Consider the following 26,808-nt stretch of genomic DNA (forward strand, 5'->3'; position numbering starts at 1 on the left):
AGAACACATTTAAAACTGGCAATAAGCTATAGTGGCTTTATCATATTAAGATATTTTATAGCCAAATTGCTTTAGAGTGGGACAGAGAAATAAAGCACAGCCGCTGGCATTTCCTGTGGAAAACACTGAACCCTCAAAGCTGCAGAGGACTGTGCTTGTTCCAGACAGCTGCTTAGCTCAAGTGTCTGAAAATGTGTTAATGTCAAAAATGGCTGCAGCTGCACAAAAATGTTATATAAATTAATAAAAAGCTGTGTAACCTCAGGGGCCCTAGTATTTTCTCTCTGACAGCTCCAGGGACAAGTGGCTGCTCAGGAAATAAGACCCCATACATCACACCTTTCAGCAGGGAGCTTATATGAAAGATCGACCTTTCCTTGCTTTTTCCAGCTCATGTCAATTTGAAGCTAAGGGACTGTGAGTGGGCATCACACATGTGTGCCAGCTGTCACTGGGTATGAAACCCCACACACTGACCAACATGTGACATAAATAGAGCCCTGAAAATAATTAGGTTTCCTTCTATGTAATTATTATTCTGGCCTCATTCAGACACACAATCATTCAGTTGGCTTTTGTCTTAAGAAAAAGATCATATTTCTTTATCCTGCCAAGATCTATCCAGGAACACTCATGTTCTCCTCTCAGTCTCTCTGCTGATTTAGTTTCAGAGGAAAAATGTAAATATTTCATTTCTAGCAAAATGTAATGCATTTGTTAAGTGATGTCAGTCAGGAGAGAAAACAGTCCTACGCAGCAATTTTATTCATAGCAGCACAATATTCTGATGGCATGTCTATAAATGCTTTAGACTGCTGCTTTATGCTGAAAGTGATGGCTACATAATTTAGTGGATAAAATGACACGACTGTACCTACAAGCAACGCATTGTAGATCATAGAAATACTTTAGATGTTTTGTGTTTTCCAGCCTGCAGAAGACAGTAGTTGATAATTTTGCTTACAGAAAACACTAATACATAAAATCCTATGTTTTAAATTGGTTCCAGAACTAAAGCAAGAACAAGGCTTTGATATGATATGACAGAGAGAACAGTCTGGACCAGGGATGCATGATATTGGATCTTAGACAATATCAATATATAAATTTATATAGCCAGGCAACTGCTTGAGAGATTTAAAGTCTGGTGCTTTATGGCATCATACCCCTGTGCAATGGCCCTTCCTACTGTATGACTTGCCCATGTCCCAAGTGGAAGGGATGGAAAGACTGTATAGCAAGTTCTTGCAAAATTGACTGGGAGTCCCCCATCCTTTAGCGCAGTCAACCTGTACAGCTTCCCTTGCCAGTAGGGATAACATGATTACCTGTTTTCATGATTTATTGCAGTATTAAACTTTACGATAAGTTAATCGCAATGTTTCCTAAATACCGTCAATTTCCAGAAAAGATTATGCTGGGTACCATTTTGGTACTAGACATAGACCGATATTGTTTTTTCAGGGCCGATAACCAATATTTGGAGCCGATATTCGTTGGCAGTAAAAATGAAAATATTGGCATCAAAATTTTGAATAATACAAACTCCAACACCTAACTTTGTCAAAACTAGGCTGCTACATTACTATCGATTAATGTTACTATAGCTGAAAAAATAGTACGATGGCAATAGAAGAGACAATTCATTCCTGAACACCATGCAGTTCATGTAGGCTTTATGAGGCAGTTACGTCTCAAGTCTTGAACAGCAATATCGTGCTCCTCTCTACAAGAAACTATCAAAGACAGCTTCAGGACACACTTCATCTAACGATGTCATTTTCTGCTGCTTGGGATCTCTCAATCAACACAGAGAAATGTAAAGTAAAATAGCTTGGTAGTTAAACAGCCATTATTGCCCTCTCACACAAACAAAACCGAAGACGAAGAAGTAACAGACAGCTGCCATGCTGCCACTAACAATAACATTAGTAGTCGTGAGTTGTAGAGTTTCTCACGTGGCTTCTACACAAACACACCATAACAGACATTCTCCCAGTCACTTCAGTCTGCTGAGCGTCTAGAGCCAGAGGAGGAGAAAGTGGACTGGTGGGCTAGCCAGTGGGCTAACATTATGCTAAAAGCTAATCAGCCTTCACCTCAACGTGGTTTCCTGCAATAAAACTGGACTGAATTGAGTTCATTAGGTTTTTACTTTCTCTCACTCACACACACACACACACACCCACACACCCACACACCCACACACACCCCTATACTATCACAGACTATTTCCTTATCAATATTATCAGCAACCTTGTTTCCAGTGATGAACAGACACATCTGGAGGGACTGCGAGCAAGCAGAGCTGCCGTTTATGTTTATATAACGTTATAGGGCTCACAGTAACGTTACTAGTATTTTGAGTTGTAGAGGACTGGGATGTTTATTACAATTTCAGAAGTGTCTGCTGCCTTAACTTACCCTCGAAACATATAACTGCTCTCCCAAGCATCTCCACTCGGCAAAACTTTTTCTCCTCTAATCTCCGCTGTGTTCATGTGCATAGCTTTCACTGCTGATTGGCTGTTACCCGTACCGTGGTGCCGCATGTAACCAATTAGATTGTGCTGTGGCACAGACTGTGCTGGATAGAGAGTAGGGACTCCAGACAGAGAAGCGTGGCTGCATCAGAGCCAAAATAACCCAGTTTTAAATTGATCTCTTATCAGCCGTTTGATTAAAAAAAGGCCGATGCCGATATGCGTCAAAATGCTGAATATTTGTGCCGATAATCGGTCTATCCTTTATTGGTATGTCAGCACAACTCGTCCGGAATGAAAACAAAGTTACACAACAACCACATGTCAATGGCTCCTGTTGCTTGCGTGCAGTTGCAGGCGGAGGCGTGTCACAGTCCCAAACAAACTACAGCATGGAAGAGGAAGAGCTGTTTCCTCCAAATAAACGGTTGAAGTCAGCCGTGAGGAATTTTTTGGATACAAAAAAATGACCAGTGTGTCATTGTGGAAGATGGCCAGCCTAAATATAAAACATGCCACAAAAAAGTTGCTGTGAAATCAGGCAGTACTTATGGCAATACAGTACCTGTGGGATAACCACCCGGCGTTGTACGCCAAAATAAAGGTAAATAGTAACTGGGTAAAGTCATGTCAATGTTACGGATGGGGATCAAAACCCGGGACCATAAGGACCCAGTTCTGTGTTCTGAAATACCTCTGTGACGTAACGTCATTTTAAGATAAGACTGGTGTAAAAACATTCATCAGTTCTTTGAAGGGGAACATACACTAGAAGTGTCATGCATCACATCAAACAAGAATGTACCTTAAACTGTCGGCTTGAGGAAAAAAGACGCTGCCTGTGAGTCGCATGCTATCATACAGTATCCTTCAGTGCAGGGAGTAACAGGCTCATATCCCTCACTTCAGCTGCTTCAGGACAGTTTTCTTCTTCAGCTGCTCAGATAAATGCTGAAAAATGCTCCAAAACTTTGAGCAAGTCCTGTTTGTTAACAATCTTATTAATTAATCCAGTGTAGACATCTGCGGTGGAATCGGCAGAATTGAAGTTAATTAGTGAACTTTACAAGCTGATGATGGAAAATTTGATGTGTTCAGGTAACCTTAGTAAATTAAACAACTGTAGTCTATATGTTATGATGTGTTCAAATGCCAACAAAAAGTGGGAAAATTTAGTTTTTGACGAGAAACTTCAATAAATACAGACGTGAATATGAAGAATGTGTTTATATTTTAGGGATATAAAATAGATGTGATCAACTGAATTATAGCTTTTTAACTCAAACACTACTCAGCTAAGACCACTCCAGTGGTCCATCCAAATGGGATTATTGTCATATTGATTGTAGTTTTTGGTTACTTTACATTGTTGATATATTATTTTGTTATGAGAGCATCCTAAGATGGAAATAAATTAAAATACAAGACCTATAAGGAGTATTCATGTGATTTTACGTATTCATGTTAGTGTGAAATTAATGCAAAAATAATCGTGATAATCGTAAAATCGCAATTATTTCTCTGACAATAATTGCACCAAGAAAATCTGTAATCGTGACATCCCTACTTGCCAGTCTCTTTGGTGGTGGTGAAATTTTAAGTAGGGGTGGGCAATATGGAAAAAAAAAAAATCATATCACCATTTTTTTATGGCCAGATGACGATCTCAGTTTTATCACAATTGTTTTCATTAAATTATTAAGATAAATTTGCAAGTTAGTGACCAGAAAAAACAAACTTTTCTCTGATTTTTTTCTCTATTTCTTCTGCACCATCTTGTTGGCCAATGCATTATATATGTGTGTGTGTGTGTGGGTGTGTGTGTGTGTGTGTGTATACATATATACATATGTGTGTGTACATATACATATATGTATATATATATATATATATATATATATATATATATATATATTTATACACACACACACATACATATACACACACATACACACACACACACACACACACACCCACACAGACATATATATACACACATATATATATATATACACACACACATATATATATGTATAGAGGTCTTATCTCAAATCATATTAAAGTTCCAAACATTTCTTTTCCTGCATTCTGATCTATTCTGTCTTCTGGAACCAATTTCTAAATTTTCTGCACCACTTTAGAATTATTATGTGTGTCTTCCTCTGTGTTTTAAAATCTACTTTACTGATTATTATGCACATTTTGACACTTTGATTTGCATTTTAAAGTATATGGTCTTTAAAAAGAATTCCTGCAGCTGAAGCTTTAAACGAGTAGCCAGTTCATACAGTTTGCAGTTTAACATCACATTTTCTTTAGCCTTGTTTACAGACTGCCAAATAAAGAAAATCTTAATATGACACAAATTTGATGAATTTTTGAGACATGTTGTTATGCAGTTAAGTAGTGACTGTATGTTATTTTAACACAACTTTGATTTTTATTATAAAAAAGGTCATGTAAACGTGGATTTACTGCTTTGAATAAGGCTGTGATGAGCAGTGACATTAACTTGTAACACTGGCACCTGTCTGCTGCTTACAATGAAGGAGAGAAGAGGAGGAAAGACAGGATTACGTGCTGCAATAGTATGACTGTAGGCCAAAGAAATGCATGTAAATCAATGATTTTACTGTTTAAAACATTTTCTAATGATGATCCATGTCTTGACCTCTTGGACATCACCACCTCCCTCCGTAAAAAGATGCTGATGTTATAACGTTTCAGGCGTGACTGTGTTATCTTTATGTTTACTTGCCAAGTGGAAAGGCTTGTAAATAACTCGGAAAATAATAATTAAAAGCCAAACAATGTTGGCTGTAACAGTTACAACAGTAGGCTACCTGCCTCAGACACACTTTACCCTGCTGAACCGCAGTATACGGATGGCAGACCGGAGGACGCTGTCTTTAGAGCCCACCAGAAAAACGTTGATAAGCTTTGTGCAGATTGTGCAAATACATTTTTTTTTTTGCACACTGATGGTTCAGGAAACCAAGATGAAACTTCGTATAAGAGTTAGAAATCGTCATGAGAACTAAATCTTAAGTTTCACTTTCACTTTTGCAGTGCGAGTCCCTACTGCATCACTGCTGGAGCAGAAGGGGGGGCAAAGAGCGAGAAGTAGTAGAGCTGATCCTACAATAAAACAGAATAAGCAGATCGACAATACATTGTATTTATTTATGATCTGAGATCGTGCACCCCTAGTTTAAAGCCACCAAGGCAAGGGCAATCAGTACGCTCTTTTTGTCTGAAGATGGGAAAGTAAGACGCAAGTAAGACCATCAAATGTGGCAGAAAGGGGAAGCCCCAGTAAGCAATGACGGAAGCAGAATCCCACTGGAAACATTAAGAAATTATGGGCGTCGTATTCCAGGGCCCATTGAAGCCGGCTGCCACGGGTTACCAGCAAGATCGATGTGCTACTTCCTCCAGAGGGTTGGGCTGGAGCCCAAACAGCTGAAGAAAGCCACCAGGGACATAACCGCAACAGCCAAGACCAGCTCAAGATGGCTGTGGCTGAAGAGAGCCCACAGTGGAACCCTTCTGCAGGTGAAGGCTCATCAGTCTTTACTACCCCACTCAGATGAGATCTACAGGTTAAGGGGGAAAACACCTGTGAACCTGAGATCCCTGCTGATGATGCAGAAGGATTTCTAACAATGTGGATGCTCCAAGGAATACCATCTCGGAAGAGAATTTGGATCACCATAGTTAGCGTAGTTCCTGCAGTTGCAGCTTGTGGCAAAGAATCTCTGATGTTTACTTCATATGTATATAAAAGTTTGGGCTCACTGGCAAATTTATTTACAGATGGTTCTTTCTTGTTGGAACACAATGTCTGAATGACACCTCCGTCCATGCGCTTACCCTTACTCACTCAACTCAAGTGCCATGGAGGAATCAAGTAGTTGATGTTTCTTGCTGCAACCTTCTCTTTTTAAGCTTTCTTCCCGTCTGATCATTCTGATCCCTGACCAGTTTTACTGGCGACTTTCTAATGAGCTCTCATCATGCAGTACATCATAGGCATCAGTGGCGTAACCAATGGAGGGAAAACCACCCTCACCAACAGACTGATCAAAAACCTGCCCAACTGTTGTGTGGTCCATCAGGATGACTTCTTCAAGTCCCACGATCAGATTGAAGTTGGTGAAGATGGCTTTAAGCAGTACGATGTCATCACTGCTCTGGACATGGACGCCATGATGAGTACGATCTACGCATGGTTGGAGAACCTGGTGAAGTTTGAGAAATCTCATGGCGTTAATAACACTGAGTCGTCCCAAAGTCTGACACTAAGGAAGAGGCTCACATCCTTATTGTGGAAAGCTTTCTGCTTTACACCTACGAACCTTTGATCAACATGCTGAACCAGTGTTACTTTTTTTCCATCCCATATGAAGAATGCAAAAGAGGAAGTGCTCTAGGAACTACACGGTACCAGATCCACCCGGCCTGTTTGATGGCCATGTCTGGTCCATGTATTTAAAACACAAGAAATCAAAAAACATTTTCATGCAGTTCACAAACAGTTATCAGCAACTGTTAGTTCTCTAGTATGGCTGCTAATCCAAGTTAATCATGTTGCACAACTAAAAACATTTTAATAATAAGAGAGCGAAAAGACTGGACACTGGAAGACTGTAAGAAGGTGCTGTGCATGGATGTGTCCAAGTTTGAGGTCTTTGGATCAAACAGAAGAATATTTGTGAAATGAGAACAAATGAAAAGATGCAAGTACAGTGCTTAAAACCATCAGCCATACCCTATGGGCAGCACTTGCTTGTGGCAAATTTCATCCTACAACAGGATAATGACCCAAAACACACCTACAAAGTGTCTATGAAATATTAAAAGAATAAGCAGTCAGCCAGAATTCTGACTGTAATGGAGTGACCAGCACAGTCTTTAGATCTGAACCCTGTTGACCTGTTGTGGGAGCAGTGTAACCGTATGGTACAAAGGAAGACTCCATCAAGCCAGTCCATCTTGTGGAAAATGCTCCAGGAAGCATGGGGTGGAATCTCATCAGATTACCTTGAAAAACTGACAACTAGAATGCCTGAGGTCTGCATGACTGTAATTGCTGCAAAGGGTGTTTTTTTTTTCTATGACGGAAAAGCTTAAAGAACATTTTTCACTGAAATAATTATTTCTTACTCTGACAATGTCAGCATGTCCAGTTCATTTGCTGTATTTCTTATTCAGTACGGGCCTCTCGGTATGGTTCAGATGTGTACTGAATGAATACATGTGGATCAAAGCTCACATACAGACAGAAAACCAGAGCGCAACTCACTGTCACATTGTCCTGGCAACCACACAACTACAGCAAACAACAGCTACAGCCTGAATAAGCAGGGTTTCCTCCAGGATTTTTCAAAACTGTGGGGGAGGAATTTGAGGGCTACCCCCCCGACCCTGGAAAAAAAAAACCTTGGGGTCCTTTAATTAAAAATTGAACATGGATATTCCAAAGCTGTCAAAGTAATGTTAGAGTTTAAATGTCTATATTCTTAAAACTAGCTTGAACATGCCACAGCATAAACACACTAATACAAAAAAAAAAAAAAAAAAAAAAAAAAAAAATCAAATAAAGAATGATATTTTTTATGCTTTTACTTTGCCTCCCTCCTTACAAACATATATAAACAATTTAAGATCATGACAACAACCCGGGGATAAGACTCCTATGGTGGGGTTCTGCTTTTATTAAGTCCTCTTGCAATTATTTTATCCCAGAGGAGCCACAGGCAAGCCTCAGCCTCTTAAAGTTGTTGATATTATGGTAACTTATAAACATTTATCACTCACGTATTCAACCACCTAACGTTAGTTCATTCATGCTTATCATCAGACTGACCTGCACTCATGGACGGACACACAAACTCTCCCCTCTGACACACATACACAGACCCACACCCAACTGCTTCTCTCTCCCTGTGACTGCAGCTTACACTCTCCCTTCTTCTCTCCTGTTTTAGCGGACACTTAGAACGCAAAGTGGGGCAAATATCATGGATTAGATGAACGCCTGACAGTCCATCACTGTTGTTTTTATCCAGTCTCGTATTGTAACAGAAACAAAACTAAAGTTCCAGAGTCTTTACGACAACAAGCTATTTTTAGATTGCTAGCGTCTCATCTCCATCATGAGACTCGGTTGATGATGAATATATCTACTCAAGTTTACCGCTTATCATCGGATTATAATCAGGGAAGTACTAAACTAAGCGAAAGTAAATTATCAGTCCGTGTGTGACGACAGACAGGAAGTTGTGACTCCGTTGTTCATTTTTCAAAATTAAGTTACTTGCAGAGCAGTGTCACATTTCATGATTACAATTTCATACCCTTATTATGGTATGTAAATGTGCGCAAATGTAGACTATAATGTTTACATTTTTAATTTACATTTTTAACATCTGAAAAAAAATATAATTCTGAAGGCATGGCGGCTTTTGTTTTAGCATGGCGGTGCGCCACCATCAATTACATGTAGCAGAAACCCTGAAAGGTGTCCTGTTTAGGGACACTTTGTTTGCCAGTAAAATACAACAGTGGACAAAGACAACAACAGTAGTGCTGATATTATTCAGTAGTGTCGCTGACAGCACATCCTTCAGCAGACCAATCAAAGCATTTTAAAAAGCTCCACTCAAACAAGACGTCACTGTAATGAGGAGGAAGAACAAAAAGTCTCACCGGCCAGCTATGAATTTCCTACTCTTCAAGATCGTTTTTATTATAACAATGGTGCTCTGGCTTTGTGTATCAACTTAATTTTACCTTCAACAGTCAGCCTCGGAGCAGGGGGAGAGGGACTCTGCAGCTGCGTGATGGGTAAAGCAATCCTCAGATTTCACACGGCTTTTGCCTCTTTAACCGCCAAGATGGGCAGTGAAAAATTCTCCCAAACTTTGTAGTAGGTCCCATTCAGTAGTCGAGTTGTAAAAAATAATAAGGGGGGATGGTCAGGGCTGTAGCCAGGATTTCAAAATAAGTGAGATCCAGAATCACACCCACCCTTGCAATAAATATGTATATATTTATTTCTATATCTTTCCATATTTTAGTTGCTTTTGACCATTTTTCTCACGTTTGCCCATTTTAGTCACTTTTACCCTTTTTTTTGCCATGTTTTTGCTGCTTTTTGACCCTTTTTCTCCCATTTTTGCCCATTTAAGTTACTTTTATACTCTTTTATTGCTGTTTTTCCTACTTTTAGACTTTTTTCTCTCATTTTTGCCCATTTAAGTTACCTTTACACTTATTTTTGCCATGTTTTTGCTGCTTTTTGACCATTTTTCTCACAGTTTTGCCCATTTTAGTCACTTTTACACTTATTTTTTGCTGTTTTTCCTACTTCTGTATTTCAGTAATACCCAAAAATCAATAACATTTTAGCTTTATGATACTGCTATCAAGTCTCACAGGCTCTATGACATAATGTCCTTTTAAGATATAACCGGTGTCAAAACTTCATCAGTTTTTGCAAGGGGAACATAATAGCACATCAATATTGTGCATCACATTAAACCAGAATGTTGTACCTTTAACTGTTGGCTTGAGGAAACAGACTCTTACCACTCTGTTCAGCTTCTTCAGGACAGTTTTATTCTTCAGCTACTCAGATAAATGATTAAAGGGCTCCAAAAAATTAGCAAACTTTACAAGCTGAAAGATGGAAAATATGAGGCGTTCAGGTAACCTCAGTAAATTGGACGACTATATTCTATATGTTGTGATGCGTTCAAATGTCACATAAAAATGGGAAAATTTTGTCAAGAGACCATTGGAAATCAGTCTAGACTACCTCAGGGTAACAGGATACCTGATCATTTACTTTACAGCAGAAGTTATTTTTTACCTGATGTGTTTGTCTGCTGTGCAATAGAGAGGCCCATTTGCAATACAAGTCAAAAAATCATCACTATAAGTTTTTTATTTTTATTTTTATTTTTATTTTTTTTATTGTTCAGCCCTACTTTGATTTAAAGGTAGAATATCCGAAATTTTACTCTTAAATGTAATAAAAATCAAACATATGCTATGTAAATGTTTTTCTGAGTACAGTATCAACACACTGAATTAAAACTTCGGTACCCTGTAGTTTTTGTGTATATGGGATGTTTATAACTCTGTCCGGACCGGATTGGGGTGGTAACCTTCTCCTCTGGCACATGCCCCTCTCCTCCTAGAAGTGCCTTCAGGGGCAGCAGTGCTGCTGCAGGTAAATGTTTCACCCAAACAGCTGAGAGGAGTGTAAATAGCAGACTCCAGTCCGAAGTGGCAGACCGAAGGTCTGCCACCGGCTTCCCCTCCACCTAAAATGCCTCGACATTTGTCTAGGAAACCCTCTGACAAAGCGAAAGGAAAAACTAGAGTTAATATCGGACTTGCTTTTCCTCGGCTACGTGATGCTAAAAAGCTCTTGCATGACTCAGAACTGGCTTTGCTTCTCGTGGATTCGTAAGTAGGCTACATCTTTTCATTCATTGTGTGCATTGTCTCAGCATTTGTCCAGTGTTGATTTATTGACACAGCAATATTCTTATGGTTGGACATTTAAGCTGAGTGTGATAGCGCGGCTGAAATAAATGTGGGGTAAAACTGAATGGAAGCTAGGCATGCTGATGTTAGCCTGCTGCTAATAAATGGAGGCTGCAGATGGAGGTAGCTCTACTCAAATCAGGTAGTGTCTCAAATTTTGTTTATCTCAAATCACCCAAGTCTTGTTTGAAGCTGATGCTTTCAATTGATGCTATAACATAACCGGCCAGGATAAGAAGAGCTCGTGAAATGGTTTACTGCAGCAAAAGATATTAGCAGTAAAGGTTGCCTTGAACGTTACATATAAACTTGTATATGATCGGTGTTTAGGATCAACAGAGTTTAAAGGGGGAGGCTTCAAAGTGGCAGAGGTGTGTCAAAAACTCCTCTTTGTTTACATTTTCAAGGCTTTGCTCTCCTACGACACCTAATGGAAAAAAAATCACATAGTCTACCTTTAATATTGTGTTGGTTTTAATATAGTTGATTTAATGCTTGGGTTTGTTGGAAAATAAATAAGATGAGGAACTTCACAAATGATCGCATATCAAATCGCAATCACAATATTTGAGGAAAAAAAATATTTTCCCAAATCATTCAGCCCTACACACAAGAGACTTTGGCAGCTCGTTCTATTCACCAGGTGAGGACGAGCAAGTATTATCACCGAGGATGATCCATTGTTGTTGTGGGTAGCAGACATTTTGGGGCAGAGGCGCTTCTTCTCTGTCAGAGGAGGCTGGTGCCCAAGTTGTGTAAAGATAAATGGCTTACAGGAACATCTTTTTGACCTGCTTTCCTTGCTCACACTGCCGCCTAGTGGTGATGCATTTAAGAATGTAATCCTCCATCCTGAATGTGCTCTATCAATCATATCAGAGCCACATAAGACCTGCAAAGAGATGCCGAACAGCAGAGAATTCTAATACTGGACCATTTGGAAGAAAACATACAGATAAAGTACCAAAATTTTGGTATACTGTGCAACACTAGTCTGTACTGCAGTCTGCTGACAGAAAGACCAAGGTACAGAGTGAGAGAATTAGAAGATAAGACTGAAAAAAGCCATTTTACTCTAGGGTGGGTGGACTCTGAAATGTTTATGTTTGTTGTCCCAAATTACAGTTTACAACCTGTGTGTTTCAAGTGTTTTAGGTCGTATATCATTTGCATGGGCAACTGTCCATACAAATTGTTTGGGAAAGGGCTGAACCTTTCAAAAAATCTAGAGGGGTGATTGGAGGACATTCATTGTTTACCAGCCTGCCATTCGATTAAACCACGCCTGTAGCTACTGCTCATTCTCTTCAAACAATGCTCAGTGATCTAGTAAGTTTTTTCAGACTTGGCACAAATGTTCCAGGCTGGAGCTTTACAAGATGGATTTGCCTGATGAAAGACATGGAATTTGGCCTATCCTTCGATTTCCAAGGTTAGTTTAAACAGATAAAGAATAGATAAAACTAAGAACGAGAGTGACTTCATGAAAAGGATAGTTTGCTTTCAGTAATACCTCTAGATGTTTCTAGAGCAGGGGTTATCAACTACATTTGTACAAGGGCCAACACTATGAGGGCCGGCGCATAAAATGAACTAAATAAAAGAAAAATTTTTGTCTCAATGATTGTAATTTCTTTTAAATGTCCCTTATTTTTAGCCTTTAGCAGTGAATTCAGTCCCTATTCAAGCAGTTAAAACCCTATAATGCAGCAAGCCACAAGGGGGATTCAGATATTTAAGCCATATATTTCTGGGGCTGCCATGTAGTTTGGTGTGAATAATATGCGGTGTCCTCATTGGTGAAAAGCAGATGAGGGAAGATTTTGTTTTAAAAATAAACTCTCAACACCCACCCCCCTGACTGTTAAGTTTACGCAGAAATCTGCTGATTTCATCAAGAATGAACTTATGAGTAAGTTTGTCATGCATCTTATTTGCTAATAATGGTCAATAATAGCTCGAATTTAGCAAACCTGATCAAACATTAAGCCATTTTGAAAATTTTTCAATTTCACTTACTTTGGTTACTTAAATATCTGTAGCGATCATTAAAGGAAAAAAAAAGGTGCCTAGATACAGCAAAATATTTTTTCCTCAGCACTTTTTCTGAGTTTAATCGAGCTTCTGGTGGCTGGATGGGAAGCTGTGGGGGGCCTGATTTGGCCCCTGGGTCTCCAGTTGATGAGCAGTGTCGAAGAGGTAGAGAAACAGCCATTGCCTGTAAACATCCTGTTATAACATGGTTAGACTTTATTGCAATTTCTTTAATTGAAATCTGCCATTGTCCCTCTGGGGTCTAGTGAATCACCCTAGCAGAGGAGATTAGAATGTATATTATACTGTTCTCATTCTGTGTTGGTAAATGAGAAGCACAGCTGGATAGAGTCAAAGTGGAATTGTTTTTGTGCTTCATGCAAGGTTAAAACATGACTTATTAAGACACAGTCTAGGATTAGTGGTTGTTTTTGTGTTGTTTCCAGGGCTGCACAACATCATTATGGAACATTTTCCAACATGACTCAAAATGAATGAAAGGTCATGTCCTTTACTGCGGATGAAACAGTTTCCTCATTTCTGGTTAGCTCTGTTGTTAAGGCACAACATAGTGAAGTAAAGCTTTAATTTAACCTCAAAATGATCTATTTACCATAACAGTAAAGATATCACAAAGTAAATGTACTACAAAGTAGAGAGTTAAAGCATGTTTTATTGATTAAAAGAAGCTTTAATTTTCTTGATTTTCTCTCTAGTGCTAAGTTGAATTCTCAGAATTAAAGGGTGAGTTGAGTTAAGGAAGTTCCATCTCCATCCATCCATCATCTTCCGCTTATCCGAGATCGGCCTAAGCAGGGAGACCCAGACAAAGGCGTGTCAACCAAGACAGCCTTACAGCATCCAGAGCCTTTAAGGAACTCAGGGCTGATCTCATCCACCCCTGGGGCCTTGCCACCGAGGAACTTTTTGACCACCTTGGCGACCTCAGACCCAGAGATAGAAGAGCCCACACCCGGATCCCCAGCCTCTGCTTCCCCATCGGAAGGCGTGTCGATGGGATTGAGGAGGTCTTTGAAGTACTCCTTCCACCGACTCACAACGTCCCGAGTTGAGGTCAACAGCGCGCCATCTCCACCATACAAGGTGTTGACAGCGTACTGCTTCCCCCTCCTAAGACGCCGGATGGTGGTCCAGAATATTCTTGAAGCCGTACGGAAGTCGTTCTCCATTGCCTCCCCAAACTCCTCCCACGTCTGGGTTTTTGCCTTGGCAACCTCTGAAGCCGCAAACCGCTTGGCCTGCCGGTACCTGTCAGCTGCCTCTGGAGTCCCGCAGGCCTAAAGGGCCTGATAAGACTCCTTCAGCTTGACGGCATCCCTCACCGCTGGTGTCCACCAGCGGGCTCGGGGTTACCACCACGACAGGCACCAACCACCTTACGGCCGCAGCTCATCTCAGCCACCTTGACAATAGAGATATGGAACACGGCCCACTTGGACTCAATGTCCCCCGCCTCCCCTGAAACATGGTTGAAGCTCTGTCGGAGGTGAGAGTTGAAGCGCCTTCTGACAGGGGACTCCACCAGATGTTCCCAGCAGACCCTCACCATATGTTTGGGCCTGCTAGGTCTGACCGGCATCCTCCCCCACCAGCGGAGCTAACTCACCACCAGGTGGTGATCAGTTGACAGCTCCGCCCCTCTCTCTGTACCTGAGTGTCCAGGACATGTGGCCACAGGTCCGATGATATGACTACAAAATCGATCATCGAACTGCGACCTAGAGTGTCCTGGTGCCAAGTGCACATGTGGACACCCTTATGCCTAATTATGGTGTTTGTTATAGACATTCCATGACAAGCACAAAAGTCCAGCAACAGAACACCCCTTCAGATCAGGGGGGCCATGCCTCCCAGTCACCCCCTTCCAAGTCTCACTGTCACTGACTACATAAGCATTGAAGTCCCCCAGCAGAATGAAGGAGTACCAAGAGGGAGCGCTCTCCAGCACCCTCTTCAGCGACTCCAAAAAGGGTGAGTACTTTAAACTGCTGTTTGGTGCATACGCACAAACAACAGTCAGGACCCGTCCCCCCACCCAAAGGCAGAGGGAGGCTACCCTCTTGTCCACCGGGGTAAACCCCAATGTACAGGCTGCCAGCCCGGGGGCAATCAGTATGCCCACACCTGCTCGACGCCTCTCACCAAGGGCAACTCTAGAGTGGAAAAGAGTCCAACCCCTCTCAAGAGGACTGGTTTCAGAGCCCAAGCTGTGCGTCGGGGTGAGACCAACTATATCTAGCTGGTACCGCTCAGCCTCACGCACAAGCTCAGGCTCCTTCCCCACCAGAGAGGTGACGTTCCATGTCCCCAGAGCCAGCTTCTGCAGCCAAGGATCAGACCGCCAGGGTCCCCGCCTTCGGCCGCCGCCCAGCACACAACGCACCCGACCTCTATGGCCCCTCCTACGGGTGGTGAGTCCATTGGAGGGGGGGCCCATGTTACTTCTTCGGGCTGTGCCCGGCCGGGCCCCATGGGTGCAGGCCCAGCCACCAGGCGTTCGCCATCGAGCCCCACTCCCAGGCCTGGCTCCAGTAGGGGGCCCCAGTGACCCACGTCTGGGCGAGGGAGATTGATTTCTATCCTGCTGCTCCACCATATGAGGTCTGTGAGCTACACTTTGTCTGGTCCCTCACCTAGGACCTGTTTTCCTTGAGAGACCCTACCAGGGGCATGAACCCTCCGACAACATAGTTTCTAGGATCACTGAGACACGCAAACCCCTCCACCATGTTAAGGTGGCAGCTCAGGGAGGGGGAATTAAGGAAGTTAATGAATGAAATTATCATTCATCCTTTACAATTATTAACTGCATTTTCTTCCATTTGTATGAGTCAATTTGATTTAAAGACTGATTGCATTTAAGATTTTGGACCTCATTTGCTGAAGTATTTTTTAATTGCATATTTAGCACTTTCTATAATTTCTATTACCTGGTCTTTATCGAAGCAAACACACAGCAGAGAAAAGTTTCAGAATGATTCTAATTAAGTCTATATACTATGTAATTAAAAAGGGAATTAGAATCTCCAAATTTTTGAATGCCCCCTTCATCCATCCATCCTTTCTTTTTCTTACGCTTATCGATTTTGGGGGCATGGTGGCAGCAGGCTTAGCAAGTCAGCCCAGACCTCTCTCCCCAGCAACATTTTCCAGCTCCTCCCGGGGGCTTCCAAGGCATTCCAAAGCCAGAAAATTAGAATACCACAAAAAAGTTCATTTTTTTCTGTGACTTAAACTAAAAAAAAAAACAACAAACAAATTCACATTTTCTAGATTCATCTCATACTAGAGAGTTTGAGACCTTTTTTGTTTTAATCTTGATGATGGCTAAGGGTGCGTTCAAACCAGAGCTGTTTGGTCTGCTTTAACCGAACTCTGATCCGTTTCCCCAGATAGTCCGGTTTGTTTCGAGAGGTGTGAATGCTCACATGAACACTGGTGCGGACCAAACAAGCGGACTCTGGACCGCCTGAAATAGGTGGTCTCAGTCTGTCCTTTAATGAACCCTGGTGTGGTTCGTTGGAGGTGTGAACGCAAAGCAGACCAACTTGTGAACCAAAGGCAGGATGAGGCATAAACCGTAATGATATATGGATTTATATGTGATTTAATACACTGAAATATATGTCGGTACCTCCCTTGGCATCTGGGTAGCCATGGCATCACGTTGTAGTCCATGCTTATTTATTCGTCTCGTGTAAAGGACGACATGCTGGACAGCTCACCACCTTGCTGGCTGCTCATAATGTCGAAATGCAAGAGCAGAAACCACAAGACAGCGTAAATTCTGTGTTTTTTCATTGTGTATGTGGAAGAAAAGACTGGCGGAAGGAGTTTCGTCTAGTTCTATGCCTTCTTTTCTTCTTGGTCGCCGTTTGTTTGTGGCGACAGCGCCCCTAGAGGGCAGAGGTTGTAGGTGTTCAGATGGTTTGGTCCGCTTGACCAAGAGAGCAGTGTGAAAGTGAACCAAACCAAAGGAAAGTGAAACAATGTTGCCGTTTCTATTCTAAAAGGGACCGAGTCCCTGGACTATCAGGTGTGAACATGGCCTAAGGCTTAACAATAATTAAAAAAAGATTTATAATGCAGAAATAACTACCATCTGGAAAACTATGTTCATTTATGTTCTCAGTAGTCGGTCAACCCCCCCTTAACACAAATCACTGCAACAATGCAACATAGCAATGAAGGCAGGCAATCAGTCTGTGGCACTGCTGAGGTATTATGAAGCCAAGTGTTCATTGATGGCAGCCTTCAGCTAATCTGTATTGTTGAGTCTGGTGTCTCTCATCTTCCTCTTGACATTTCCCCAGAGATTCTCTACGTCAGGTGAACTGGCTGGCCAGTCAAACACAGTAATACCATGGTCACTAAATCAGTTTCTGGTAGTTTTGGCTTCACTGTGGGCAGGTGCCAAGTCCTGCTGGAAAAGAAAATCATTATCTTCATAAAGCCTCTCAGCAGATGTGCTCAAAAATGTTCTGGTAAACGGCTGACAGTGTTGAATCTGGACTTGATAAATCACAGTGGGCCAACAGCAGCAGATGACATGGCATCCCAAACCATCACTGACTGTGGAAACTGAAAACACTAGACCTCAAACACCACGGATTATGGGCCTCTCTAAATTTCTTCCAGACTCTGGGACCTTGATTTACAAACATTAACTAAATTTACTGTGATCTGAAAACAGGACTATGGACCATTTAGTATCAGTCCAGTTCTTTTTCTCTTAGCCTAGCCGAGATGCTGTGGTATAGCTGGTCCAGAAGTTACCCGACACTAGGAACATGGCATGTGTAGCCCATTTCCTGGATATGTCTGTGTGGTGGCTCTTACTGACTCTAGCCAATTCACTCCCTATGAAGCTCCCCTAAGTTCTTGAAAACTGTCAACTGTCAACTTTGCATCCCAATTAAACTCAACCTCAGTGTCTGCTTTGAATGGTGATGTTGATTTTTAGAGGTGTTATGTCAAAATATTATTACATTTGGCTTTCCTTTCTGTAGAAGCAGTTTCAGTAGAATTTTTCATCTCTTTTGGCTCTGAATTTGCAGAAAAAGTTAGAGCTGGCTTGATTTCTTTCACAAATTCAGCAGTTACTTAGAAGATAACAAAACTTGAAATGGTCAGCATGACACAGTAAATTATGTTCCCCCTGTGGGTGAGATTAGACAAGGTTGGGGTGATCTAGAGACAAACTTTGTTCATACTGTCAGTAGCAGCTCATGACTCAGAGGCTGATAAATGAGGAGATGTAATTATGATTTTTCGGGTAACACCAAAGGCTGTGTTGAAGTTAGTGATCCATACTGTGCTATGATCTAAAAATGAGTTAGACTGCTTTGGCTGGGAGTCGCACAAAATAAGGGAACGTTAATAAAATTAACATTTCCTCACTGGCAGATCAAACAACGGAACTCACAATTGGTATCAGTTAGACTTTAATTGCTTTTCTGCCTTTGGTTTGGATGCTTTCATAAAAAAAACCCACAGTATTACCATCTTTTCACCATGGCATTAGCCTAGATGTTCCAACCTGTCATGTTTTTTGTTGCACTTTTGAAGTGTTAATTGTTTAACTCCACAGAGGTTTCAGTCAACAGACAGATTGATTCTCAGTCTGTCTCAACCAGCTGAGGATTCCTGGATCAAAGCTTTGAATCATTCCTTTTATATCCTGGCCCCGCTTTAAAGGGTTTATAAGGTTTTGAGCATCTGATAAAACTTATATATGAATAAATATATGTTTTTACATAGTTTACACACTATATCAAGACTAAGCAACTTGTACAATAACAAAAGTCTATGTAACACTTAGCAGGAAGGTCAAAATTAATACACATGTTCCTTTAATTTATTATAATATGCAGTTTACCCATAAAGGTGATTTATAAAGAAAGAAATAAAAAAGATAAAGCTCAGTGTAAGCACGTTTGCCCCAAATTTAAAATATTGTATAAATTATACATTTATAAAGTCTGAGACACTGCCTGTTGTCTGTCTTGGTAGCGCTGCACAATGTGGCTCCATAAATTTCCTCCTAGAACTATGACAGCAAGGGGACCTTAAATTTTGATCATAATTTGGAACCTTATTGGTGTTTCTCTCTCATGGTCAAAATAGTAAAGTCAGTGTGTTAGTTTGCTGGTCAAGTTTTTATTATCCTACTAAAATAAGCTGCAAAATATTCACATGGTTCTTGTGGAATTAGGAGCCAAGAAGCTAAACTTGATTTTGGCTCACAGATTGGCACTGGAGTAAAAAGTGTGAGGTGAATGAGATCAGTGGAAGAGACCAAGGCAATGATGACCTGGTTCTTGTCAATTCCAGTGTCTCTCAGGGGTTTTGCCCACAACCTATCAGTGTTTAGACAAGCCAAAAGACAGGAAATGGATGTGACAACATGCTTCAGCTGTGCCAAACATTTTTCACTTCACAGATGAAACTGACAACAGAAATAGAGTTCTCTTCTTTGGCGTTTCTCTGGCTTGAGTTAGGTAAAGTTTGAAAGGGTCCAAAGAACAAACCAAAGCGATAGAAAGTGACTTTTAAGTCAGTGTTCAGGTAGTGTCTTTAAATTTAGTAGCACTACCAACAATTGCATAATGTTATGAAACCAACATTACCCAGACAGTATCACCAATAATGAATACGAATTAATTTATAATTGGAGTACAACTCTCAATCTGTTAGCATTTTCATGAGTCTTCTAAAATAAGCCTGATCACTGTCCAGTTGTTATCATATGAAAAAAATAGCTTTCAGTGGAGATAGTGATAGATAATCTGTAATGGTGTACATAACCCTGTTAGTTCACTGAGATGAGAAATTATGTAAGATGAAGGAATATTCTAATTTGAGGTGAGTGATAAGTTTCCTTGCATCCTCCCTCCCTCTGTTTTGGATCACTGTGCCTCACACTTCTCTCTCTCTCCCTTTCAGCCTTAGGCTCGTCAAGAAACTGGCCCAGCTCTTCATCCTCCCCCTCTACATCCCACTGTGTCTCATGGCTACCATGTTCTCTCCCTTCTGTGCTCATCCCATGGAGAATGCATACCCACCTAGATAGGATGCCTGCCCTGTCTGATGCCCTGCTTCCCCTCCTGCCCATCACCACCTCCTTCTCCTTGTGTGTACCTGCTCTCGCCAACAGTTCCTTGCGGCCTCCACCCTGCAGCACTCCAGCATGGTGGATGAGGTAACCACCATGAAGGATGATGTCATCAACGCCAACACGCTGGCTTGGCTGGTCTGTTCGGGTGTGTCCATCCTTGCCAACACATGGAGCATTCTCAGTGTCAGTGCCAAGCAGAAAAAGTGGAAGCCTCTGGAGTTCCTCATTTGCACGCTGGCAGGCACACACATCCTCAACATGGCCATCCCCATCACCATGTACTGTGTTATAACGCTGCGACGCCAGCACTCTAACTATGAGTGGAACGAGGGGCTCTGCAAGGTGTTTGTCTCCACCTTCTACACTCTCACACTGGTCACCTGCTTCTCTGTCACCTCGCTCTCTTACCACCGTATGTGGATGGTACGCTGGCCTGTGAACTACAGGTAAGCAAACAAATTAAGCCTGTTCAGAATATGCCAATGTGAGTGGTGATTTTTTTAAAAGCCAGATTTCATACTCATTACAAACTTGGCATGCAGGTTCTGTTTAGATAATTAATTTTGTACTCTGGAAGATCTCTTTTCAAATTTGGTAAAGAAATATGGGGATAATGCTTCTAGTAAGGTTAGTGATGTTCCTAGGTGAACAGTTTACCATCTGATTAAATGTAATTATAGAATTGGTTTTAGTCATCCAGTGTTAACACAACAAAACACTAAGGAAACAGTCAAAACTGAAATCTTTCTATTTAACAAAGGATCACTGCCACAGACACATGTACAACTATACCCCCCATTTTATGGAACAAAACAGCTATAGCTAAACTGTGCTGATCCTACTTGATGCTATCAATGCAGTCAGTTCAGTGATGTTTTCATCTGGTTAAAGATCTGTGGCAGCATGACAGTAGCTGTTAACTGGAGGTACAGTGGCTATTATTGATAAACAACTGTGTTACAGTTTAGGCAGTGTTTGACCAGGATTATGGTAACCTTGCAAAGCCAGTGGATCGCCTCAACTCTGTGTCATCAGGCAAATTCTTCTTGAAAAGCTTCAATCCAAAACGCTTGTGCAGAACCAAACAAGGTCCAGACCAATCACTGTCATTTGAGGACAATGAGGCAGTAGCTGTGGGCTGGGTTTAGTTGTACTGTGAGCCAATAACAATGGCTTACGCTTACTGTAGCTGTTAGTTTGGATGTAGCTTTAGTATAGTAGAAGTTTTATCAGAGCTGGACCACATTTCCTTATAAAAGAGCAAAGAACAACATTAAAAGCTTTTCATGGCAGAGATCCCTTTACCTAGATCCCTTTGGTAAGATAAAGCAGAGAGAGTATTTTTTATGACAGATCTGTCGCATTTGTAATCACATCTGTTTTAACACATTTTTCTAGGTAAAGAAACGTGTCTGTGATGTCTAACTTACAAAGCTTTGCTTGTTTGGAATCAAGCCATTAAATTTTCTTAAAAAAAAACAGAACTTTTAATTTGTTACATATAAAAACATCTTGCAATAATTAATGCAGATTCTGCTGCAGTCACGTAATATGACAGAAATGGTGCGAGTAGCTGCTCTTTTTTGGCCCCTTAGTTATTCTTCAGCTGGAGTATTGTTTTGCATGTACTTTAAATGTGAGAGGAATGCACAGCATCAGGTGAAATCTCTCTGGCCAACACATCAGCTTGTTGCTGATAATTGTGGTAACACCATGTATAACCATCCAGACTGAACAACTGCTAGTACTTGCTTCTGCCTTAATTTGGCTCCTCACAACAAGTGATATTACCAGCTAACACCGAATGATTAAGATCACATTCACCTCATGTTGACAGTCAACTCCCTGCAGCAGTAACACTATTGTGGTTCTGTTAGACTCCCAGGAAATCTGCTCCTTACACATAGTCAGATGTTCAGAGCAAAATTGACACTTAAATACAAGGATTACATTTCTTTTTCTTTCTGTGTGTCAGAGAGACACAAGCAATGCTTTAGTATTTTCTAGTCTAATGATAGTCAAATCCATCCATTATCTATAACACTTACCCTGTTCGGGGTTGCAGATGGTTGTTAAACCTGCCATTACTTAATTTTTGTTTTTGGCACCAGTTTAAAATAAAGCTTTTACGAACTCATTCAAGTGTGCACGACCTGCAGACAACTTTGCAAATTTTGCAGATAAGCAGATATTTAAATTAGATATGCAAACTTTCTCTTTAATCTCTGCTCAGTGTTGTTTTCTGTACTGTTTGTGCAGCTGCTGTTGATGGATGATGTCCATGAAGAGATATCAAGCTTTGCACAAATGCTTTATCCACCTTGTCTGGTCTCTATCTCATCTGAGTACATCCTCATCTCCTGTCTGAAAACACTAACTTTCCTCTTAGCATCTCCTGCTCTTATTTTCAAGTCACTTATAACAATGATATGGCAAAGTAATTGCCCAGGCGTGTAATTGCTGTTCATCTTTCATTTAAATCATTCCACTTTGCCCTGCTGAGGTAGCATGGCTGCCTTGTCTTTGACGTTAACACACACTGAAGTCCTGAATTATGAATTTTAACCTTGTACTTTGGCAGCTGTTCTCATCACCCTGCGCTCACCATCTTTAAAGAGCTTTTTCCCTCGCAAAGCTCTCTCTCTGGTAATAGAATCCAGCAGCTTTATGACGTAATCTCCACATCACATGCACCCCAGGCACATTCAGGAAAGGCTAGCATAATTATTCACAGTGACAACAAGACCTACTTGTCTTTGCACAGAGCCAAAGATAGAGACCAGCACTGCCCTCTGTTAAGTCTCTCATAACGTGCCAGTATATGGAAGCTAATGCATATGGTGTTAAATTTCATTAGCTATATTTTGGAATCATTTAGTATGTGAGGGGATATATTCTATATCTAGCTGATGCCCCTCTAGAGGATCCTAATGAGAGGGAGGAGAGGACAGGCCACATGTGCTTTGGCTCTCTTCAGGGAGATGGATTGAGTTTCCTGTAAATCTGCTCCTCGACAAGTGACGCTTAACAGAGAATTGCTGTATTCTCTCACAACTAAATGAAAGAGACAGACATGAGACAGAAACATTACCTTTATAGATCATTTCATCCACTTTTAAAAAATAACCTATTTATAAGTGCTCAGCTAAGTGTATGATAAAATTCAAAGTTTCAAAAGACATGAAAGGATTGTGGCTATGTTTGTCAGGAGCTATTAAAGATTGATCTCTATCTTTGATTTGCTGCTTATGCAGTCTACAGTTCAGAAATGCTTTACTTGCAAATGTTTTGGCAGGATACCACAGACTTTGATTTAGTTTGGGAACACCAGTAAACGATAGTCATATTTTTAGATATATGTGTTCTGTTGCAAACCTGAAAGAGGCACACCACCAAAGGACATAAAACAAATTGTTCAACTGTAGCAATTACTTGGAGGTGAGAGGAAATAGAAATCCCTTCATGCTGAAATAGACCTAGATGACAAATAGAGCGAGGGATGTGAAAAGCAATCTTTTGCCATTGAGAAAGCATTGATTTCCCTCCATTTGTGTCCAGTTGACCTAAGTGATGAGTGTGTGAGATTTTTATATATATATATTCAGACTACAGGTTTTTGTAGCATTTACAGCATTTTGCATTAGCTTTGCTATAGAAGTCTTTATTGTACAGAGCTGGTTTACAATAGTAATGTTAAGATACTTTGCAAACCAGACAGTTCTAGACACTGATCTTTTTGTATTAATCACAAAGATCATACATTTATTCTCTTCACAACACTTTGCAAAGTTACAGTCTTTAAGCAGAACCAGACTTATGTTGAACAGCCATCTGTCCCAGCTGTGTTTGGGCTCTGAGGGGATAGAAGGTGGTGCAGAAAAAGAGAGAGACAAAGTCACCAACCACAATAAAAAGATACATTTATGGCTCTTGTAGGGCACGTCCACAGGAGCAGGCCACCCATGTCTGTAATAATGCTAACAGTATGTTCGATGTTAGCATATCATCATGCTGTCTTACATATCTTGTAAGATGTGTACTGTATGATGTTAAGTGTCCTAGCTGGTATTGGAATATTCACTTACTGATATGATATGACTGCATACAGATTCATATATTGTGCCAGGACTCTACAGTCTAAGCCTGTAGCAGCATAACTAAGGGTTGGAGCTTGAGCCAGCCCTACCTTTTAACTTTATCAACAAGACTAGATTAAAACCTAGTATATGGCTGACTGCATCTGTCTGGGATGTCTGTAGAAATGCCTGACTGAAATGTGTGTTCTGGCAGAGTGACTTTTTGTAGAGGTGTGTAATTGTGCTGGCCCTATGTGGGTTGAGGATTGAAGGATCTTTATTCCTGCTCAGTTCAGAGATCTGGATGATATGGTTCAGTTCAGCAAGAAGAGCCGGCTCTTTAAGCTCCCAAAAGGCTCTTCATTCAATACCACTTTGTCTTTGAAATTACAGAAATTAAGCATTTGATTGATTTAGGCTAACAGCATGTTGTATTTTTGCCAAAAACTGTTGGACTAAATCTTTGTTCTCAGAATAGCAAACATGTTAGCTAATGCTTGATATAAAATATTTTTTTAGACGATCAAGCACCAGTACTATGACGTGTACTAGGGGTGTAAGAAAATATCGATACACTGATACATTGCGATATTTCATGGCGCAATACTGTATCAATATTTAAAAATGCAGTATCGATAATTTTTAATTAATAATTTACTTTGTTGGTGCGGTAGTTTGTGGTGTAATTTCACCCCCTGACTGCTAGTTTGCAGCAGGTACCACCAGCTGGCAGAAAGCAGTTAACTGTTCCCTCTTTTCTTCTGCTTAGACAACGAGATCACGTGAGACTTCCGGTCTAAGCGAGCCGGTTGCTCATGCTTACACAGCAGTGCAGCTTCTGCTGCATTCATAGCGGATATGTGGACTTGTTTAGGTTTCCAAAACATTAAAGACAGTACAAACTTAGACAGGAGTCAACTCGTTTGTAAGATATGCCACACCAGAGTGAAGTACTCAGACAACACGACGGACCTGACAACATAGCAATAGCTTAGCAGCTAACAGCTAATGTGAAAGAAGCCTGCTGAAGCTACCACTGGTTTTTACTCATGCAACCGTAAATACAGTCAATACTTTGTTTTATTTGTAAGGACGTCCGCTGTGTAGTGAACCTTAGTAATGATGGCTTCCGTAATATGATCAAAACACTGGCAAGTCATGTCCTCCTCACAACACAGTCTATCAGTCCTTAAAGCTGGACATGAGGATCAGCTTGTGTTCCATAGTCTCTCTCCACAAGCACTCTGTCATTACATAAAGACAGACACTGCTTTCCACATTGTTATGCAAATGACATTTTTTCTCTTATTTTCCTAAATACTAATGCAAATGACAGAATATTTTTCATGTCATCAGCCTTTAGAGCATAATTAAAATGTTTTTGAACAAACTTCTTAATGATAACCTTTTTTTTTTTTTAAATAAAAACCTCAAAATGCGCTGTTCCACATTATTAAGCAGGCCACAGGTTTCAAGCAATATGGGAAAGAAAAAGGATCTCTCTGCTGCCGAAAAGTGTCAAATAGTGTAATGCCTTGGACAAGGAATGAAAACATTAGATATTTCATGAAAAAATAATCGTGATCATCGTACTGTGAAGAAATTTGTGGCTGATTCAGAGCACAGATGGGTTTGTGCAAATAAAGGCATAATGAGGAAGGTTTTGACGGACAATTTCATTGAATTAAGAGAGCAGCTGCTGAAATACCATTACAAAGCAGCAAACAGGTATTTGAAGCTGCTGTGGTGCCTCTGGAGTCCCACCAACCTCAAGGTGTAGGATCCTCCAGAGGCTTGCAGTTGTGCATTAATCTATATTCAGCCACCCCTGGGCCCAGAAATACATGAAGACTCATTTTCAAACAGTCTTGTTTACTAATGAGTGCTGTGCAACCCTGGATGATCCAGATGGAGGAGTAGTGGATGGCTGGTGGATGGCCACCATGTCCCAACAAGGCTGTGACGTCAGCAAGGATGTGGTGGAGTCATGTTTTGGGACGGATTCATGAGGATAGAGCTGGAAGGCCCCTTAGAGTCCCAGAAGGTGTGAAAATGACCTCAGCAAAGTATATAGAGTTTCTGACTGACCACTTTCTTCCATGGTACAAAAAGTAGAGCAGTGCCTTCTGTAGTAAAATTTTCTTCATGCATGACAATGCACCATCTCATGCTGTAAAGAATACCTCTGTGTCATTGGCTGCTATGGGCATAAAAGGAGAGAAACTGATGGTGTGGCCCCCATCCTCCCCTTACCTCAACCCTATTGAGAACATTTGGAGCATCCTCAAGCTAAAGCTCTATGAGGGTGGGAGGCAGTTCACATCAAACTGCAGCTCTGGGAGGCTATTCTGACATCCTGCAAAGAAATTCCAGCAGAAACGCTCCAAAAACTCAAGTTCAATGGATGCAAGAATTGTGAAGGTGATATCAAAGAAGGGCTCCTATGTTAACATGTAACTTGGCCTGTTAAGATGTTTTTGATTGAAATAGCTTTTAATTTTAGTAAATATGACCTCCT

The 26,808-nt window shown here is 40.9% G+C and overlaps 1 protein-coding gene and 1 pseudogene across 1 annotated transcript in view; both read left to right on the forward strand.

The window, feature by feature from the left end:
* The window catches only part of LOC121517511 (probable G-protein coupled receptor 153), a 76,674-nt gene that overhangs the window by 20,923 nt on the left and 28,943 nt on the right, over positions 1-26,808 (forward strand). Inside the window, exon 2 of the mRNA XM_041799336.1 lies at positions 20,043-20,660. Within this exon, the coding sequence (XP_041655270.1) occupies positions 20,287-20,660 (374 nt within the window). The 5' untranslated portion in view covers positions 20,043-20,286. The remainder of the gene's footprint in view (positions 1-20,042; positions 20,661-26,808) is intronic.
* LOC121517163 lies at positions 6,500-7,046 on the forward strand (annotated as a pseudogene).

The sequence above is a fragment of the Cheilinus undulatus genome, linkage group 11, assembly GCF_018320785.1.
Source record: "Cheilinus undulatus linkage group 11, ASM1832078v1, whole genome shotgun sequence".
Classification (NCBI taxonomy): Eukaryota; Metazoa; Chordata; class Actinopteri; order Labriformes; family Labridae; genus Cheilinus; species Cheilinus undulatus.